Genomic DNA, 21,846 nt, shown 5'->3' on the forward strand with positions numbered 1-21,846 from the left:
GCCATGAGATAGGCAGACACAGCGTCTTTCTTTCTGAAGAACATATCACACTAAACCTCTCTGTGTTTGACCTTTGACAGATGAGCTGATAACTGCTTCCTTGAAATCCACGCAGAGTTTGGAAAATCTACACACTTGGGGGTGGGACTGAACATCCTGATTTTCTGCAGGGGCCAGCTCCCACCCACCAGTGCCCCATCATGTGATGGAAACTCTATGAGGAAAACCAGCAAAGTTTCAGATTCGCTTTGTAAGGTGTTCCCAATTAGAATGAGGTCTGAACCAAGATGATTGGTGTGGCAATCCATGCCAGTGATTCATAGGACAAAAAGGAATGGAAAATATAAAAGACAGTGGGGTGAGCTACAGCAGCAGGAAAAACAGAGAAATGCATGAAAAATGACAGATAAATTGGAAATGAAAGATAAAGAACATGAAAAGCAAGAAAACAATGAAAATAAAACAAGACAAGACAGAGGGGGGAGAGGAAGAGAAAAGGCCAGTGAAAAGCAACATAAGAAGAAATGAGAAAAATAGAGAACACTGAAAGAGAAAAACATGTGGAAAAGGAGAAAGAGGTAGGAAACTGATAGAGAAGACAGGGAAATCAGAGAAAAGAGGATAAGGAACCAGCCAGGAAAGAGAGCAGTTATTTTTCCATTGTGCTCTGGATACTCCCACTGGTTCTTTTACTTGGTTGAATTTGTGAACAATTGAAAGTGCTTACTTAAGTCTACTGAATGACTAGAAACAAGAAACATAACTACAAGATAGCCATGGAACAGAAAAAAGCTTTAAGAGATTACTCTTTACACTAGAGCTGAGCAAAAATGGGAATTTTCATGCCACAGGAAAGCCCAATAGTTCAACTTTTTTTTGTTTCAAAGTGGGACAAAAAGTTAAATATTGAAATTTTTGGAGGAACAAGTTCCAAAAAGTTTCTATTCAGAAACATTTCCTTTCAGCATTTTTAAAACATTTTTATATTCCCAAATCAAAATATTTCATTTTGGTTTGGTGAACTGACTTGACATTTAACTCTGAGTCAGTTCAACTTTAAACTGCAGCTCCCTGTAGTGCCTTATTGGAGTTGTAGTTCAGATGCCCGATGCCCCATTCCCTCGTATGGGCCAGGCTCCATGGGCAGACAACATCTTCCTGATGCACCCCTAGACATGCAACTCCCATGCTGCACCACACGGGTTGGACATGGGGGAGGACCAAGTTGCATCATAGGAGATATAATGCAGCCAAGGCGCTCAGCCAGAGGGCATGAGACACCTGGACTATAACTACCACAAGGCAATAAATCATCGTTGGGAAATGAGGTTTAATAATGAACTGATTTGAAACAAAAAAAATGTTGGATCAGTTCAAAATATTTTAATTTGTGTTAAACTGACCAAATGGGTTAAACCAATGGAAAAATTGGAAAGTTTCAATTTTGCAGAAACTGCATTTTGTATGGACAAGTCATTTCAACCTGCTCTACTTTGTACCTTCTACCTAGGTTGAGTAGCAAGAATCCTACAGCAGAGTCACAACCCACCAAAACAGTAGAGTTTTAAGCCAGATGCAAACTTAAAATAGTCAAAGAACATTACAACACTTACAGAATCAGTGGAATTTAATAGGAAAAAGATGATCTGTAGTCCTCTATATTAGTAGTGGAGGCCAAATAGGGCACAAATTGAAATATGTTTCCCTAAATTTTATAGTAGGGTAGCTGGAAACTACATCAGAATCTGTAGTTGATGTAGCTGAAATGAAACCCAGAAGGTACAACTTTCAATATCTCCAAAACCCAAAAATACTACCAGTTTCACATTGATGGAAAGACCTTTGGAATAAAAGGAAACCATTTAAGATCATTTAACTTTCATGCAATAGACCTGCCAGCTAACAGAAATAGAGGAACCTGATCTTACAAAACATACACCCCACACACCAGAAGTGTACTGATTTTCACACTACCAGTTTCAAAAGACAGAAACAGATAACCAAACTCAGAGATGTGAGGTGGTGTAAATTTCACTCCCTTCACTCACCAGTGCATAAATGTAAAGTGAATCAAAGATGTTGTACCTTAAATCCTAAGGAATCAGAAAAAGGTATAAGGTGTAAGTTAAAGTAGGAGTTGACCTACTTTAACTTCTACCATCTTATGCCTGCTAGTAGTTTCTTTTCCTTACTACAGTCCTCTCCTTGTTCCTTTACACTCAAAGATGAAATCTTGGATTTCACCCAAAGCCTTTAGACTCAAACTTAGTGATTCTCAAAAGTTTTTGGCATGTGAGTCACTTTATTACCACTGGGACAACTCACATGAAGAAAGTCCCAGTGATACAAGTCACCTGAGGAAAGTTACTAGTATGCCTAAATCTTTGCAAGATCAACTTCTAAGGTCTTGTCTATACAAACAATTAGTGCACAGCAAGCTGTGGTGCAACCCTGCAGTAGCCTGACAGGCATTGTCTGTGTATCCTGCTGCTGCACACTAAAAGTTCTTTAGTGCATGTTTCAAAGCAGGGTAGATCAAAGCACAATTGGGAACTTTTAGTGCATGGCAGCAGGGTCCACACAGACAGTGCATGGCAGGCTAGTGCAAAGTAGATGTACAGCCCAGTTTGCCACCCACTATAACTGTTTGTATAGACAAGCCCTCAGTAGAGAACCTTAAAAAAAAACACATATCTGCAATTTATACTAACGGCATTGTTGCAAACTTCACTGGGAAATATTTATATGCCAGCAATTGAGTTGCATAAATGCAACTTGAATGAAGGGATGTTGCATGACAGTTTTGTGAGGCCTTTATGAAGCCAACTGCAGAGGTTGCACAGGCTTAAGGCTGACACTTATCATATCAGGGCCACCCTGTAAAGCAAGTCTGAGATAATGGGAGAGCTAAATAAATATCAGCTTACATAAACTAGATGTACTTTGTATTTTATAAGTTATAGGTTAAACTAGGTTATATATAACTATAATATTAATACTATTAATATTTTATTAATCAAATACAATCAATATGCAATAATAAGATGAAAAAACCTGTGAAAGCAGGGCTCTTTGTAATTAATATGTAAACTAAGAAGTGTGTATTTTCCTGAAAGCAAAAAATAAAAATGAAAAACAATCAAAATAATTATAAAAGGGGACATCAAAAAGCCCTCTAATGTTCATGTCACCAAGGAATTTTTTTTTAAAATCACTTCCAAGTCCAAACAAAACAACTTCAGTATTTAAACACAACAGGGTAGATTTTCAAAGGCGCAATTGCCCTTTGTGCTTTGAAAATCACCCCCAATGTAAATGTCATAGATTATTTAGTCAATATGCCCTCACTAAGCAACAAGGGAGACTAACTGGTCCAGGGACAAGCTATGTTTTAAAAAGATAAAAGGAACAGGTCCTTTAGAAAACTATACCCTGGAACATACAGCATTGTCTGATGCTTAAAAGGATATGGGCATAATATTACATAGAGCTTTTAAAAACGTTTTTATTGACTGTTTTAGGAGCTAATTCACAAAAACATAAGCATGTGAGAAACTATGCATGCAAGTAGTCCCATGGGACTGTAGTTAGGGACTGTAGTTACTGAGACACTTAATCCTTTCAGGATCAGGCCAGGTCAGTTCTTCATTGCATAGAATTAAAGTTTTGTAAAGTGTTTTTTTGTTTGTTTGTTTGTTTTAAAATAAGAGCCAAGATGCTGCTGGTACTCCTTTTCTAATTTTTTTTCCTGTTTTTATTTTATTTTTTTAGAAAAAGCATGCAAGATACTGTACTGCTTTTTTTACACAGAAAATAAGAAAAAAAATGCTCATATTTTGAGCTTGCCAACCCTGACAACGATACTTTACAGTTTTCTGATGACTTGGATCTACATGGGCAGAACCTGAACATATGCAGAGCCCCATTGAGTTCAGTGGAGCTCTTTGTGGGTGCAGATCTGCTTGTGTTAGGGTTGCCAACTTTCTAATTGCACAAAACCGAACACCCCTGCCCTGCCCTTTCCCCAAGGCCCTACCCCTTCCCACAGCCCTGCCCCTACCCCACCCCTTCCCCAAGGCCCTGTCCGCACTCACTCCATCCCCCCACCCTCACTCACTTTCACTGGGCTGGGGGCAGGTGGTTGGGGTGCAAGAGGGGGCTCCAGACTGGGGCCAAGGGATTGGGAGCGCAGGACAGGGCTCAGGGCTGGGACAGGAGGTTGGGGTGCAGGCTCTGCGGTGGGTCCAGGGATGAGTGGTCTGGAATGCTGGAGGGGGCTCAGGGCTGGGGCAGGGGGTTGGGAGGGGGTGAGGGCTCCAGCTGGGAGTGTGGGCTATGGGATGGGGCCAGGGATGAGCGGTTTGGGGTGCAGAAGGCAGCTCAGGGCTGAGGCAGGGGGTTGGGGTGCAGACTCTGGTCTGGCAGTGCTTACCTTAGGCAGCTCCCAGTCAGCGGCACAGTGAGGCTGAGGCAGGCTCCCTGCCTGTCCTAGCTTTGCGCAGCTCCCAGAAGTGGCTGCCATGTCTGGCCCCTGGGTGGAGGGGCCAGATAGATCTGCGTGCTGCCTGCGCCCACAGGCGCCACCCCTGCAGCTCCCATTGGCCGCAGTTCCTGGATAACGGGAGCTGCGGAGCCAGCACTGAGGGGCAGAGGCAGTGTACGGAGCTTCCCTGATCACCCCTCCACCTAGGGGCCACAAGGACATTCTGGCTGCTTCTGGGAGCTGCATGGAGCCTGGACAGGCAGGGAGCCTGCATTAGCCCCGCCAACCGGATTTTTAATGACCCAGTCAAAAGTGTTGACTGGAGCCACCAGGGTCCTTTTCAACCAGGCGTTCCAGTCGAAAATCAGACACCTGGCAACCCTAGCTCACGTGGATCAAATTGCAGCCTCTAGGCCTCTCCACATCCTAACCAGCCATTGTGGCAGACAAAATGGAAAGAAAATATCGCAAATGTTTGATACCACTTAAACTGGATGAATAACAGTATTTTCAAAACTTGACATGCCTCCTGTTCTTTTCTTCGTGGTGGATAAAATCAGGGGTGGAAGTAAGGTGGTACGGGCTGGTACGGCATACCGGTAAAAAGTGGCCGCCGGTACCGGCCCTACCGCCTTAATTTAAAGCGCTGCTGCGGCAGCGCTTTAACGTTGCTGCCCCTTTCGCCCTCCTCCCCCCCCCCACCAGGCTGCCAACAGGAGGGGAGGCAAAAGGAGCAGCTGCCCCGGGGCTGGTGATTTAAAATGGCCCAGGGCTCTGGCCGCTGCTGTAGTAGCGGCAGTGGCAGCCAGAGCCCTGGGCCCTTTAAATCGCTGCTGGGGCCCTGGGCGGTGCGGGCCAGGCAGTGTGCAAGAGCTGGCTGGGGGACACTGACCCTCAACCCCGCCCCTTATGCCCGAGACCCTGCCCTTCGGGGAGGGGGGAGCCAGCCCCTGTACCAGTAAGTTTTCAGTTTTACTTTCACCCCTGGATAAAATCGATGCTTCAAAAATATCAAATAAAACAGATTTTTTTAAAAACTTACATTGGATGTTTTTTAATTTAAATTAAATATAGGTTTATTTTTAGAAAATAAACATATTTAAAATTAAATTTGGAATTATGACAACCTATGTTAAGGCCTAAACTAATTATAATCTATTCAAATTGTTTAATTTAAAATACAAAAATTATTAAGAAGTACATATTTGCTGTCAAGTTCTAAAGAAAGTCAAACCACTGAACTGCTGAAAGTCACTGGCTAAGCACTTGGATCCAGAGTCTGAAGTATTAAACCAACTTTTGACAGCAGTAGCCTATTATTCAGGATCAGACAGAATATTTTCTTAATTTTAGTTTATTCAACTAGTTCAGTTCAATAACTAATTAATTTAAAGTTAAGAAACCAATTGGAAGTTGAAAAGTTTGAAAAGCAGAAAATTTTGTTTTGCCTCTTCCAATCTGTGAATAAAAACTAAGTGTGAGAAGATGAGATCTACTAGTTCTAAAATATTAAAGGACATGGTGACCAGAACAATCAGCTCAATTCACTAACTACAGATAATATCTTCCTTTGTTTAATAAATAAGTTAGTTTTAAATGTAAAACATGTTTTGAGAAACCTTTTCTTATGTATCCAGCATATTTAAGGAAGTTTATTTAATAAACATAAATAAAAGGCTGTTTTTGTTCATTTAAATTGAATTTCCTTCCAAGTACAGCCTGCCACAAATCATAAGTAAAAAATTCATCATCATCTAGTAAATAAGAACTGAATTATTCACCATTTTCTAACATAATCAAAAAGTATAAATATTAAGGATCAGAATAAATGTAAGTTAAGCTATATAATTACTTAAATAAACGTGTGTAGGAATAGTATATCCTCTTCATTGGCAAAAAGAAGCACCAAATTTAGTGTACAGGCTATATTTAGTTACAAAGGAACACATTTTAATGGTTAGCAACCAATGAGAATCACCTTTTATTTAGGAAAACAAGTAAAAAAGTACAAATGCAAAATATGATTAAAATCAAATATTTAAATCAAGGTTTGCTGCTTGCTGATTTAAATCATGATTAAAATCAGTGATTTAAATTGCTTTGATTTAAACCAATCCAGCCTGCAATAGTACCTAAAGGCCCAACTAAAAATCAGACTCCATTGTGGTAGGAACTGTACAAGCACATAGTAACAGCAGAAGAGCGTGCAGTCTATGTAGACAAGACAGACAAGTGGTTTGGAAAGGAAATAGAAGCACAGAGAAGTAGAATGGCACGCTCAAGCCACACAGCAGGACATCAGCAGAGCCAGGAATAGAAGCCAGGTCTCCTGATTCTCAGTCCAGTGCTCTAACCAGTAGACTCCATTTGCTCCTTTCCCCCCCCTCCTCGGTCTCTTTTTTAATTCCCTATGCTTTTCTTCAGTATTCCTCCAAACTAATTTTGAGTTCCTCCTTATTTTGGCTAACTCCTTCCTTCTAATCTTTTTTCCTATTATTGGGAATCAGAAGAAAAATGTTCTCTTGAGTTTCTTATTTGTTTCTGGTTCTCTTCCTCTCCTTGTTTACCTTTTCTTTCAGTATTTTTACTTCACAGCATAGAAAAAATAATCTGTGTAAAAAGTTAACAGTGATAATTTTGTTTCTTTATTTGTTACCATGTTTCCTTTTCTTTGTGCCTCTTCTCTTTCCTTCGCACTGGTAAATCTCCTCTTCCTTACATTCTGTGTCTTATTCCCCAAATCTCTTTCCAATCTGTTCTCCTCTACATACTAGGCTGAACTGTCCCTTATAGGCACTACTATAAATTGGGTGCATTGCCCAAGCCAGAGCACAAGGAGGCAACTTTGACTCAGCAAAACACAGTACAGTACCTGCCAGGACTGCTTACCACAAAAGGGGTTTAAAACCCCTTAAGAAGGTACAGCATGGTTCCCCATGGTCACTGATCCCTTCAGGATGACTAATGCTGTTTGACTTGTGAAGATCTTGTGCTCAAATGAATACAAGGATTGGAATTGTTTTTGACCCTTGCATTGTGGCAGAGGAAGGAGAGAATCTTTGCACTTTCCCCCCTGCCTTGTACATCCACATCAAGCATGTCAAAAGCTAGCTCTGTGTGTCATCCTCCTCTACCAGTCTTTTCTTCCTCTTTTGACTCAAGATCTAGACTGATCCTCTCTCTCCTCTGACAGATTTGATCCCCAGGTTCCTCCTTCCCCACCCCACCTCCCTCAGAGCAGATTCCCCACCCTTGTCATAGAATCTGCCTCTTCAAATTTGTTTCTTCTACCCACCCATCCATGATTGCTTCCAGAGATTCTTCCCCTAAGATTGCTCCAGATGTCACACCACTCATCCCCTAGATCTTGCCACCAAGTTTCCCCAGATTCAGTCACATATTATTGTTGACTTTTAGGAAGAATGCAGCTGATAACACAACAGGGCAGACCTGCCTGCATGAGTGCAGCAAAAAACAAACAAACAATTTTTTTAAAGGAAAAAATCCTGTATGTAAATTTTAAAGTCCTAAAGTGGGTTCATCACTCGACACAAACCCTCACAACCATCACCCCCACAACACACATACACACACCAACAGTTTTGCCAACCGCAAGTGTTACAAATAATCATGAGTCAGCCTTCACCAAAAAAATATTGGAATCATCACAGGTAGCCTTTTATCTGCCTTCTGGTTTTCTGAGCCTTTAGAGTACACTCAGTTCCAGCTTTTCTCAGCAACTATAAGGGCTAGAAAGTTACTTAAAAAAAGAAAGCTGGAATTTGGATGTAATCCCTTGACTCCAGGAGCTGGGCTTTAAGAAAAACACTAAACATCAAGAGACTTGCAAAAAAATCAAGAGTTCACAACATTGCCTCAATCTTCACCCCATATTCCATCAATCCTCCCCTTCATCCTCACTGTATTAATGTGCCCCATTGTCATCCAAATCCATTAGTAGCCCACCCCAAGTTTCTCAGTTCTCCCCACTGCCAGCCATCCCTCACACAAACATTGGACTGGACTCCTTGCTCAGTACATGTGGATCCAATGGCTGCTTCTCCCTTCCTCAGACTTTCCTTCCCGTCAGGTGCCTACCTTGTCATATATTCCTCCCCCAGCTTCCTCTAGGTCTCATATTGGAGGAGAAGAGAGGAGGTGAAGGCAAGGAGGCAGCCTGATTGGCTGGTGGGGAAAGGAGGGGAGGGAGTCTCAGAAACCAGACCTGGTTGACCCTACCTGCCAGCCAAAAGCCAAACACCCAACAGGTAGCAGAGCTGGAAATTGAGCTTTTGGCCAAATGGCAGAGATTAGGTAGCTTTGGCACCACACAGCTTGCCCTCTCACTCCTGCTAAGAGACTGGAAGAAGCAGCCTGCAAAGCCACCAAAGAGGAAGAGAAAGTAAAACCATACATAACCATGTAATAGCAGTTAAGGCAGAAGATTGCAAGTAGCAGCAATTCTGTTTTATCACTGTTTGTCTTTTTCTCTTCACATAACAAATGTAATACAAAGGAACTACATGGGCATGGTGGGGTCCAAATAACTGTGTTTACTGTATATACACAACATGCAACTCCTAGCTACATACTCACTACTATTCTAATGGCTTCTAAAATACAGAACACAGTGAGCACTACTGCAAGGCTCACAAGGGATTTAAAGAGATACTACCCTGTTTCCATATAATATAATTGCAAACCTCACTGAATTTGGAAACTTTCTGGGTGATTTTTTTTTGCAGTGGGGTGAGGAGGGTCATTTTTAAATTACAATTTTCATGATTGTCTAAATCCTGGAATGAAACTCTGGAATTTCTGTCCTTATATCAAATGCTTCAATTGCTTTCAATGAGTCTGAAAAAATAGATTACCCTCAGTAAAGATGGCCCACATTTCCCTTTCAGTCTATAGGGATACTAATGCCTGGTCTACGCTGGGGGAGGAAGAAATTGATCTAAGTTACACAATTTCAGCTACGTGAATAATGTAGCTGAAGTTGACGTACTTAGATCTACTTACCATGGTGTCTTCACTGTGGTAAGTTGATAGCTGACGCTCCCCCATCGACTCTGCTTCTGCTTTTCACTCCGGTGGAGTACAGGTGGAATGGGAGAGAGCTCGGCGGTCAATTTATTGCGTCTCTTGTCACGTCTAGACTAGACGCGATAAATCGACCCCCACTGGATCGATTGCTGCCCGTCAATCCAGCGGGTAATGGAGACAAACCCCAAGAGAGCACAGAAAAATGTGGGAGCAAGAGGAAACTGAGGGATGCAGAAAGGGAATCTGAGTGATTGAAAGGGAATATGGGGTGCAGAAGACTGTAGAGCAGTCGTTCTCAACTAGGGGTACATGTACCACTGGGGGTACTCAGAGGTCTTCTGGAGGTACATCAACTCATCTAGATATTTGCCTAGTTTTACAACAGGCTACTAAAAAACACTAGTGAAGTCAGTACAAACTAAAATTTCATATAGACAAGAAGAATGTAAAAAAAATTTTCAGTAACAGTTTGCTGTGACACTTCTGTATTTTTATGTCTCATTTTGTAAGCAAGTAGTTTTTAAGTGAAGTGAAACTTGGGGATATGCAAGACAAATCCGACTCCTGAAAGGGGCACAGTAGTCTGGAAAGGTTGAGAGCCACTGCTTTAAAGGAGCTGGAAAAGTGGGAGCAGAGAAATTTGGAGACTGTGCGGGAAAAGCAAGGAAAAATATGGGTGTTACTGGGGGAATGAGGATTAACAAATTTAGATTGATGTTGTCAGGCTTAAATCAGTATTTTCTGAAGTGTTTTCAGCTCATCAGTTGAAAGGTGCTATATAAAAATAAAGTACTAATTCATATTAATAGTTATACAAGCACTGGCCTGTAGAAAGATTCAGTCTGACAATTTAAAAATATGTTTTTCACTGCTTCCAAAAAAACTACAACATATCCATGTGTTATGAGAGTCACTGAAAGCCCCAAGGATGGGCAAATGAACTTATTCAAACATGCCCACAAGCCTCACTTTGTTTCAGTAGTTGTGAATTCTGTATGTTCAATATTTATTATGAACTAGCTGTGCTTCTTGCAATACACACAAAAAATTAACCTCACTTATGAATGTTCTTGTTAATATAACAAAAAGATATCTTGTAACTTTCGTTTTAGGTGAGGCTTAATTTTGCTGTGCTACCCTTCACATAGACACAGCTTGAAATGCAATTTACAATTCTTCATTTGGGTCAAGAAGCTATTTGAAAATTACACTTTCAAATCAAAGTCAGCATCAGATACAAAACATTATGGGTAAATTTGTAGAAGCTACCTAAAAGGAGTAAGAGCAATGCTTTCAGTAATGTCAAACATTTTTAACAAAAAGGAGGTTTTGTCCTTAATTTCTTTTTTTCAGACTTGTTGTTTTTTTCTTAAAAATACCTAGCTAAGGTTTTTAATATAAAAAGGCAACCCTACAAATATGTACTGAATGCTGCAAACAGCAGAGGGCATTCTACTTCTAAATTATTTTAATATACCTTTCGCACCTTATTTTAGCCCCCCTGAAGTTGCACTACCTGGTTCCTGTTCCACTGTGATCAAAGCTACCAGGGGAGCCCACAGAAGCACGGTAATAGAAAAAATGTATTATCTCATTTATGACTTTTGAGGAATGTCTCTTTTCATTATGTATCAGTCAGGATGTACAGATCTGCACTACTGAGGCACACACATGTTCTTTTCTGGACCTGCACTATATCTCAAATATTCAGGGCCAAAAATCTTTAAAAATGACTACTTAAACTGTGCCAATAAAAACTGTGTATGCACCCACTGTGCAAAGAAAACCCACACTTACACATGCAAATAGGCAGTTAAGCACATGCAGTGTAGCCCATCTGCACACATAATTACCCTGATTCAAGAGAGCAAATATGGAGTTGCACAAGTTCAATTACCTGATCGTTCATTCATCCATACATATTTTTACCTAAGGCTGGAGAATGTACAGATTCAGCAAAGGTGTATGAAAATTTAGCTCTCAGTCAGAGCCAGATTCTGCCTGATCTTTACATGGGTGCATAATGGAAACAGTATGCAAAGAACCATCTCCTGCACCCTACCAGGTGCAGTCTATGTAAGTATGAGGCATAATTGCAGTCCCAGTGAAGGAAATGTTCCATCTCTACTCCACGGGGGCACCTAGTGTCCCAAAAGGAAGTGTACTAGTGGTCCCACTCCTCCATATGCATTGGGGTTTAGGAAGACATTCCCTAAGGCGGTGAGTTTTCACCTCATACTTTACACTGGCAGCATAATGTAGTTCTAAATAATAAGAGTGTATAGAAGCGTGGGAGTCACATTTTCAAAATTATACCTGACAGCATATGTTTCTGCAAACTCAGAAGCCTGCACGCAAGTCTGAATACTCCCACACGTAGTCTCTGCACACCCGAAAATGAAGTTCCAGTTGATTTCAGTTGGATTTCTTGGTGCTCAGCATTTGGGAAAAATCAGTTTGGGCACTCAAAAACTGAGGCACCCAAAATGTGTGACTCTGTTGAAGATATGGGCCTAAGCTAATAGAGGACTGGACTGGCAACCCTTTCACACATAAGTGATCATCGCCCATGTAAATAGTCCTACTGATTTCAATGGGGCTACCCTATCTATGAGTAGCTTTTACTCTTGCAGGTATAAAGATACTAAGATCAGGGCCCTAGGAGAGTCCCCATTAATAATCAATACATATAAATGTATCCCAGAAGAGGGCTAGACATACATAGCAGAAACAAAATCCAGGAGGTATATTAGATAGGATAAAAGTGTATAGGATATAAACTTTCAAGTTTCAGCATACAAGCCAACCACAAATTATGTGAGGATAAGAAAACACTGTCCCCTGGAGTATAGTAGTCCATCATAAAGGTTTTTCACCTTCCTCTGGACACATCTGGTACTCTAACTACTCTCAGAAAGGGAATACCAAGCTAGATCAGTTACGCTGGTCTGATCCAGTATGATAAATCCGATGAATGCTGCAATTCAAAATTCTGCCTGTGAAATATGAGTACTGAAAGAACTTTGTCTTTCTAGGGCTCCACCTAGCTGTCTGAAACAACATTTCTCAGTTTAATATTCACATGACGCAGAATTCACTACCTTTCATCCCAGGAACAGAATATGTCTGGATAGCCGAAAAATTGAAACGGAAATAAATGATAATTCTGAACAGCTTAGACAGAAGCATCTCTAGGAGACTATTATACCAGTATGATTTTTATATCCTGAAAGTTGCACTCTAACTTTTGATAGTATACTATGACAGCTGAGAAACTTAAGTTGACAGTCCCTAGATTTGTACATTTAAGGACTAAGGGCATAACATTCTCAGAAGATGACCAACAACTCTGGAATTCACTCCAGCCTTAGGCCAACAAAGGGAGCAGGCATGGTATAATAGCTGTTCAACGAATAACAATATTCAGAGGGGTAGATTCAGGTTTAGGGTTATTTTAGATTTAGCAAGACAGTTATTTTGGTTCTCTTAACCAATGGTGGTTGGCTGATTATTTGTGGTTTTTAATGTAAATGTGTCTAGTGATTGTCTGTTCTATAAATGGTGGCAGGGGGAGCCTAAAAGTAAACTTAGTGAATTCAAATACACTTCTTCTGTCCTTACACTGTATCTACAAATAAATAAATAAAAAAATATGTTTCTGCTTGGAGGTAAAGTAATATATAAAATACACTTATAAATGTTAAGATCATTTTATGATTCTGTAAATTGGGACCCAAGGTTCAACAATTCCTAACCTGGGATTACAAATAAGTGTAGGTGCTCAAGACCTAGGTTAACAAACCCAGGGTCTGCTAGCTTGGGTTTCCATTGCAGTGTAGAGATACCCTTTGTTTAAATCCCAATACATACATACATACTCTCACCAATGGCTGTATATAACACCACTGCCACAACCAAGCCACAATCATAGCTGCACACTCTTGAACATGATTTTAGCTAAGTGGAGCTGGGTGTTGCCCTTTGCAGCAGGATGCCTGGAGTTTTGTATTGACCATCCTGTTGACAGGGGTTGGAGATTCTAATGGATTCCCGGGGACTCACTGTGGCAAGGATGGCTCATTACCTCTACTCTGGAGATAAGGAAGGTACAAATAGCCTTCTCGGGAGAGGTATCTAGAACTTATCTAGAACTTATTATCATGCACATTGTAGGGAGATGTAGCTTATCACTTTGGATAAGCTATTACCAGCAGGAGAGTGAGTTTGTGTGTGTGGTTTTTGGAGGGGGGTGAGGGAGTGAGAGAACCTGGATTTGTGCAGGAAATGGCCCATCTTGATTATCATACACATTGTGAAGAGAGTGGTCACTTTGGATGGGCTATTACCAGCAGGAGAGTGAGTTTGTGGGGGGGGGGGGGCGCGGAGGGTGAGAAAACCTGGATTTGTGCTGGAAATGGCCCAACTTGATGATCACTTTAGATAAGCTATTATCAGCAGGACAGTGGGGTGGGAGGAGGTATTGTTTCATGGTCTCTGTGTGTATATAATGTCTTCTGCAGTTTCCACGGTATGCATCCAATGAAGTGAGCTGTAGCTCATGAAAGCTCATGCTCAAATAAATTGGTTAGTCTCTAAGGGGCCACAAGTACTCCTTTTCTTTTTGTATCTAGAACTGAAATTTTAGCAAGGGGTAATACTCTCAAACATTTTCCACTTCAGTTATTACACCTGTGTCATTCAAGTGAAATATTCCATCCCCCTGAAAACATTGGGACAACATATAATTGTTACAATATAAAGATTTCCCAAACAACTGCAACTTTACTGATCCCCATGTACACCATGTGTTGCTATTGTTGAAGTTGAATTCCATAAGAGCTGGTGTTCAGATCTGGCTACTACTAGTACAATACAATAGGGAGAATAATGGACAGAAATGGAGGCAACAAGTACAGGATAACACAGGACAGAAAGGAGGACAGTTACACTGTCATACACAAAACTGTCAGTAATTGGCACCTTTGGCAGGACAAACCATGCACTGACCAACAGCTTCAACCACCCAGACTAACATTCAAGGGAACTACTGGTCATAAAAACATATGGATTGGCATTTCAGACATCAGCTTGTTATGCCAGTACGATTGCGCCTGGAGTTCAAAATCCTGTTTTCTACGGGATACTGCTCATTTACGTACATAGATGGACAAGTTTCTGTTTATCCTCTGCCATCCCTGGCCTTCCTCACCTCAATTCACTGTTTCTCTGCCCATTCCTTGTGGCACCCTTCCATTCGCTCACTATTAAATCAGCAATACTTAGGCACTTCCTTAAAGCTTCTGCCTTGAACCATATATAGTGACAATAATAGCCATGACCTGATGACCAAATATAACCTTTACTGAGCTCCATCTAACTTCACCCTGTACTGGCTGGGCACCAGGGAGTTTGTACACATTGCAAAGGACAATTGTCCTTGCCAATTGGTGACTAATAAGAATCAGGAATGGAAACGGGATAAAGAACCCAAAAATAACGTGAAGAGGATTTTACCCACCTTTCACTGAAACCCAAGTATCTGTTTCATTTTATACTATGGCAAAACTTGTTAGGCATGACAAGCTATAAAATATTATTCAATTTAACTGATTAGGAGCACAATGTACACATAATCTACTATATCTTTCTATATAACAACACGCGTAGTTACATTATTAGCTTGATCCTGTGGTCTTTGATTAAGACAAATTCCCACTGACTTCAAAGGTGCTTTCCTTGACTAAGGATGTCAGGATCAAACTAGGAAAAATTGACATTTCCACTGAGCTAAGTCTGGTGAAGAGCAACAAAAATTATTAAAGGTCTAGAAAACATGACCTCTGAGGGAAGACTGAAAAAAAAATGGGGTTTGTTCAGTCTGGAGAAGAGAAGACTGAGGGGGGATATGATAACAGTTTTTGAGTACATAAACCGTTGTTACAAGGATGGGGGGGGAGAAACAATTCTTGTTAACCTCTGAGGATAGGACAAAAAGAAATGGGCTTAAATTGCAGTAAGGGTGGTTTAGGTTGGACATTAGGAAAAACTTCCTGTCAGGGTGGTTAAGTACTGTAATAAATTGCCTAGGAAGGTTTTTGAATCTCTGTCATTAGAGATTTTTAAGAACAGGTTAGACAAACACCTGTCAGGGATGGTCGATATCTTGATGTGTATATATCTTGAAATGAAAAGCTAAACCTTTATTTCCCTCTCATGAAGAGGAAAGAAACATCCCTCTTAGACAGTCCATAAATGTTGGAGGAAGATCCTGCCTTGAGTGCAGGGGACTGGATTAGACCTCTCAAGATCCCTTCAAGTCCTAGATTCTACGAAATTCACATCACCCGCATAAAACAGAAGCAGCCAAGCTTTATCTGGGTGAAGTGGCAGGAGACTCTTTGCATAAAAAGGCACACACTTCTTTTATGGACTAGAAAAGCAACTACAGGGCCCCTGCATCCTTTCTATGGATCCAATAACTCCCTTCCTGACACCAGTTTCCAATACTGGCCTAAGTGGAGTTGGTACAGAGACTCCTCAATGGTATGTTGGGAGGTATTGATGGCTTATCCACCTATAACTGCTGCATAGATAATCTGCAAGGCTTAAGTCAAGGGTGGGCAAACTTTGTGGCCCGAGGGCCACATTGGAGTTGCAAAACTGTATGGAGGGCCAGGTAGGGAAGGCTGTGCCTCCCCAAACAGCCTGGCCCCTGCTCCCTATCCACTCCCTCCCACTTCCCACCCCCTGACTGCCCCCCTCAGAATCCCCACCCATCCAACCCCCCCTGCTCCTTGTCCCCTGACTACCCCCTCCCAGGACCCCCTGCCTCTATTCAACCCCCAGGACCCTATCCCCCATCAACCCCCCCCCGCTCCCTGTCCCCTGACTGCCCCAACCCCTATCCACACCCCCGCCCCCTGACAGGCCCCCCCAGGACTCCCACGCCTAATCCAATGCCCCCCGCTCCTCATCCCCTGACTGCCCCCCCAGAACCCCCACCCCATCCAACTGCCCCCTGCTCCTTGTCCCCTGACTTCCCTCCAGAACCCCCTGCTCCCCGCCCCCATACCATGCCAGTGCCAGCTGCGCTGCCCGGGAGGAGCAGCGGGCCAGAGAGCTGGCGGCACGGAGTTCATGGGAGTGGGGACAGCGGAGGAGGGGCCAGGGGATAGCCTCCCTGGCCAGGAGCTCAGGGTCTGGACAGAACGGTCCCGTGGGCTGGATGTGGCCTGAAGTTTGCCCACCTCTGGCTTAAGTGGTGTGCAGGGCCTTGCACAGGAGCTCTGCATCAAGATGAATTTCATCCAAAAGTGTAACTCTAATAATATACAAAGTATCAAAACAGGTTCAACCTCTTGCAGTTTTTTCCTCCAGTCCTTAAAAATTAATACATCCTACTAATTCTTAATAATAGAAATGAGCATCTTATAGTATCGTGAAACTTGGTTAAGAGACATTGGCTATATTGAACAAGTTTATATTGGGTCAGGTGTTTTTTTTTTTTATTTTAGTGTATAAAAGGCAGATCTGTTAGTGAAAAGTCAAAAGAGGAGATGAATTAGTCATTGTTTTCATTATAGTTGCCAAGCAACCATGTTTATAAAAATCTAACATTTCATTAACATCAAAAAGGGGAAAATTTTGATAAAAATCTAGAAATACCAAAATTGGTCTATTCCTTGGTATCTACTTTGAATTTTAAAAGAGTTTTTATTACAGATTTGAAGAATGAAAATATCCACTTCCTTGAATCTGAACCAAGGTATTCTGTCAAAACAGCCTTAGTCCACATAAGATAAAACAACTGACCCTTATCAACTTGTTTTCTAACAAAATTTGAATCTGTTTTTTATTGCAGTTTGAAGATGCCTCCTAACATGGAGAAACACAATTCACCAAACTGTTATTTTCCAGGTAAGTAACACTAATAGGTGAATCAGATGTAATAAGATTGGTAAAGGATAAGGAAAATAACGAAAAACAGAGATTATGTCTCACAATAGTACTATATATGATCATACACACACTTAGATTTTGTAGATCTTGTTCATATTAAAGAAAACCTAGCAAAATACTGTATGTAGCCTGTGGCCAAGTGTTTTATTGCCAATACAGATGTAAAATACATCATTTCTGGGGGTGCTGGAGCAATTTGTATACTGAGGATGCTGAGAGCCATTGAACCGAACTGTAAAGGCTGTATATGATGGAATCCACTTCAAGCCTGGGGGTGCAGCAGCACCGATGTCATTTCTTACCGATTTTCGGTAGGAGTAGGCAGATTTGCTTTTACGTTCCCAGCCCAGTGCGGTGATTTCCCTGTAAATACTCGCTATGTTGAATTTCTTTCTAAGCAATCAGAAGGAGTTGTTCCATTCTCCTGCCTCCCCTAGGTCTTCCCATAGCCTCTGTGTTTCGCCCTGAAGCACAGGGACGCCCAGGGAAGTATTCCCATGTGGCGGCTGTGTGTGAGTGTGAGCACAGGTCGCGCTGCCCAGCGAGCCTTCGGGAGCCTTTCCCAGCGCTCCCATGGAAATGTCAGGGACGCCTCTCAGGCCGGGCGGGGCAAAGTCACTCGCTCTCCCCTCGCCCTAGCAACGCGCGGGACGCTTCCCCGCTCCCTTCACACGCAGGCCAGGGCGGCTGCCCACGCTGCTCTCCTCACTCGCGCCCCAAGGGCGGCGGAACCCGGCGGGCTTCCCCCGGCTGGGGCCAAGCTGGGGGCGTGCGCTCTGCGTGCGGGGGGAATCCCTGCGCGTGAGGCGGCGCGTGTCTGGGAGAGCAGGGCCAGGGCGGGTGAGGGTGCAGGTGCGCGGCCGGGGGACAAGGCGCGCGCCTGCAGCCCGTGGAATCGCGTGACGTTTCACCGGGGGGGGGGGTGTCACACACTAGCTCGCACCTGCCGTGCCCCGGCAGCCCAACCCCTCCCCCCGCCCCGGTCGCCGGGGCCGCCCCGCCTCACCTCGAACAGGGGCCCGATCCTGTTCCGCTCCAGGTAGGCTTGGATCCTGGTTTGCTGGTGCGCCGCCATCGGGAGCCGATCTGCCGCGGCGGGGGCCCGGCTCACTCTCCCGCAGGCGCGGGGCTCTCTGGCGGCGGGAGCGGGCAGGGCCCCCGCAGGGGGAGACGAAAGCCCAAGTCCCAGGGACGGAGCCAACTCAGGCAACTGGGGCTCGCCAGCGCCGGGCGGGGCGGGGGTGCCCTCAGGCAGCTGCGGAGGCGAGGCACGGGGCAGAGCGGGGCCGGCGGGAGGAGACGGGAGCGGCGCCGGCGGGTGTCTGGGTCGGCTCCTTGGTTACCGGAGCAGCCGCTCAGCTCCCCCGGCCACCGCGCTCGCCTCGCCCAGCTGCCTCTCTACGGACAGCGCAGCCCGCGGCGGAGCCGGTGCTGCGCCCCCGGCGCCGCTGGCTGCGCGGGGGCGGGCTGGCTCTTCGGCGGCCGCTCGCACATACGGGACCAAAGCCCGCAGCCTCCCGCCAGATCAGCAGCGACCCGGCTCCGCGCCGGGCTCCCCCGCTGCCTGCGCCTCGCTGCTAGCGCGACACACGGTAACCCGCCTCCCCCGCTGGCTGAAGTTTCCTGGCGAGCTCAGGGAAACTGACTGTTATCGGCCAGGGTTAATATCCAGGCGAGGTAACGTGGGGGTGGGGGCTGTACGGACAAGCCTCACACCCCTCATTTGCATATTGATTGAAAAGGAACGGATCAAACTCTAGTAAATGATTTGTTTGGCACATGCGGCATGGTGGGGGTGCTGGGTGTATCCAATTCTTCCCCTTCCTCCCTGGTTTTATTCTGCCTCAAATTATTTTCTTTGTAACGATGAAGTTTCTAGCTGTCTATGTGCTGAGGGCACTGCTCATCGTAATAAAACAATGTAAAATACATATAGACCTTTCCCTTCTATCAGTACCTGGACCCCAGTAACCAAGGGCCCTCATCCAAATCCCATTAATGTCAACATAAAATTCACCTGGTTTTAGAGGAAGCTGGATTACTGTCGAAACCAAGAGAACAGTACTTATTCTTTCTGCACTTCAGGCAATTACCTCTTCACTTTATCTGGAAGCAGAGTCATAACCACCCTTCTTCCCTTCAAAAAAGAATATTTTAAGGAAACACAGTTTTCAAGATTTAAGCATTCCATGCTTTTATTCATCAGCAGGAATTCGTTCTGCTCTGTCAGAATTCACTGTTTAATTTTGAACTATTTTAACAACAAACATTCTCTTTTTATTTTAAATTCTCCTACAAAAAAAAATAAAGAGCTATGAAGTGTGTGTCCAGTTATGCTGAACATTCAGCATATCTGCTGAATCAGGCTTTCTAGTCCATTGCACCACCATGTCAGGCAATGCTCAAATGTTCAACAAATTCAAGAGCAAAAGATGCTTCTTTTTCAAATTTTCTTTGATTGGAAGGTGAATTTTGAATAATGAGTTCAGGTCCCACATTTATTGACTACTGTTTACATTGCTTTTCATTTCAAAGACTTGCTCCTTGCTGTAGAAGGAGGTCAGGTATGAGCACCTTTTACAAATACATCTTATACTGCACCCTTTTTGCAGTTGGGCAGCAGTGGGTGTGATGCCCCCTGTGTACCTGTGAGTTCAGAGAGACGTGCACAGTGTTCTTTGCTGAGGCACAATTGTTTTCACCACTGATATCCAAAACCAGCAACACATGGATTTTATTTTCTAAAATAGCCACCAGTGGCACAGGGTCTTTCTACATTAGGATTCTGAGATTTTTAGATCTTTTTGGCACTCAAGCCTTCTATGTACAAATCAGTCCATAGTTTTTTGGGGGGAGAGGTGTGCTCCAGTTACAGTGCATGGCATCGCTAGAGTAATTTGGCACTAAAACCATTCTAACCAGCCCAGTGAGGATGAAGAGCAGTGGTGCAGAATCAACAACAACAGAATCTCTTACACTGAGGTGGAGTCTCTTACTCCACCTCAGTGTAAGAGAAAAAAGGGGCATGAATGTACTTTTTATAGCAAATACAGCTGCCTAAATTACAGCAGTCCTTAGGCTGCTCTAACAGTGCACAGGGACCTGATTGCACAAAGTAACAATAGGATCAGCAAAGTACTGCTACTTCATAAAGGTCAGAAGAGAGGAGTGTAAGAAAGTGCACTGGCAACAATTCAAATAAAACAACAGCTGTAATAAAGATTTTAAAGTAGGCTAACCCATCTAATCTACGCTTGCACATGCCTCCAGAATTACACTTTGTGCAATTTAGCTGCACCTCAAGATCTAGCCCTCGGTTTTATACATCTTTTTGTTTTCTTATGTCTCTTGCTATTTTGTCTCTTATTTCTCTCTCTCCCCCACCATTAATTCACCCTCAGCTGTAAACTAGTCTTCAGACTTTCTGGTTGAGTGTCCACCATAAAGAGCCCAGTTGACAGAGCTATTGTAACAGAACCCGGAGGGGTCATCACCAAGGACAGAGCCCAGGGCCTGCAGCACCAACAGCACAACTACTCTCTTTGTAAATAAAGGCACCCTGTGATCTCATGGAACAACTTTGTTAGATGGAAATAGCAGATTCATGGCCTCTGTGTGGACCAGACACTACAGGGAGACATAATCACAGATATTTCCTTACCAAGAGCCTGAAAGTTACTATCCAGAGTGGACTGCGCGTTACTGTTTTCTGGCTGAAAGTTTCTCACAGCTCTCTAATGGAAAGCTTGCCTGTTGCTGAAGTGTAGGAGTACAGGTATTTCCTGCAGAGTGTGGGCTCAGTGGCATGATAGAGTGGGAACAAGAAGCTTCAGAATTAGCACATTTTTTCACTTTATCCCACAGAGCTCAAACAATACAGTCATCAGCTGTTTGGTATAAGCAACATTAAGATCTCTAAAAATAAGTGACTGCAGTTTGTAAAGTGTGTGTGTCTGTCTCAGTTGGCTGTTAGGGAAACATTTTAAAATAAATTTTAAACAAGCTTTTAAAAAAACTAAGGACACTAATATAGCTCCTTTTAAAATGGATTGTCAATTAATTTTAATGAAGCATTACAGATTTTAAAACGTATAATTTATATTAATTCTAGCATTCTGTTTTGTATGAGGAATTGTATACTAGGCTACTTTTCAACAAAACAATATAATAGTCTTTCATTTAGTGCTGTTTTAGATATCTAACAGCAATTTAAAAAAAAAAGCTCATGTTTCTTCATATATAAACAGTATATTTCTAGTGGGGTTTGTTATTGAAAGAGTATACAGGCTGTGTTTCCTATGTAATAGTCTTCACTGAACTCTAAGAACAAAATGGTTGCAGGAATTCTCACTCAGGGA

At 43.0% G+C, this 21,846-nt stretch overlaps 1 protein-coding gene across 9 annotated transcripts in view; it reads right to left on the reverse strand.

Moving 5' to 3' along the window:
- Positions 1-19,088, reverse strand: part of C2H8orf34 (chromosome 2 C8orf34 homolog) — a 360,017-nt gene extending 340,929 nt beyond the window's left edge. For 5 of the 9 annotated variants that reach the window (XM_048840887.2, XM_048840893.2, XM_048840886.2 and 2 more), the window contains exon 1: positions 18,495-19,087. In XM_048840887.2, coding sequence (XP_048696844.2) covers positions 18,495-18,563 — 69 coding nt within the window. In that variant the 5' untranslated portion in view covers positions 18,564-19,087. Of the gene's footprint in view, positions 1-17,790; positions 17,852-18,494 lie in introns of those variants that run through there. The other 4 variants (XM_048840888.2, XM_048840890.2, XM_075125145.1 and 1 more) reach the window with 3 other exon arrangements.
- Positions 19,089-21,846: the final 2,758 nt, after the last annotated feature.

Source organism: Caretta caretta, chromosome 2 (genome assembly GCF_965140235.1).
Source record: "Caretta caretta isolate rCarCar2 chromosome 2, rCarCar1.hap1, whole genome shotgun sequence".
Taxonomy (NCBI): Eukaryota; Metazoa; Chordata; order Testudines; family Cheloniidae; genus Caretta; species Caretta caretta.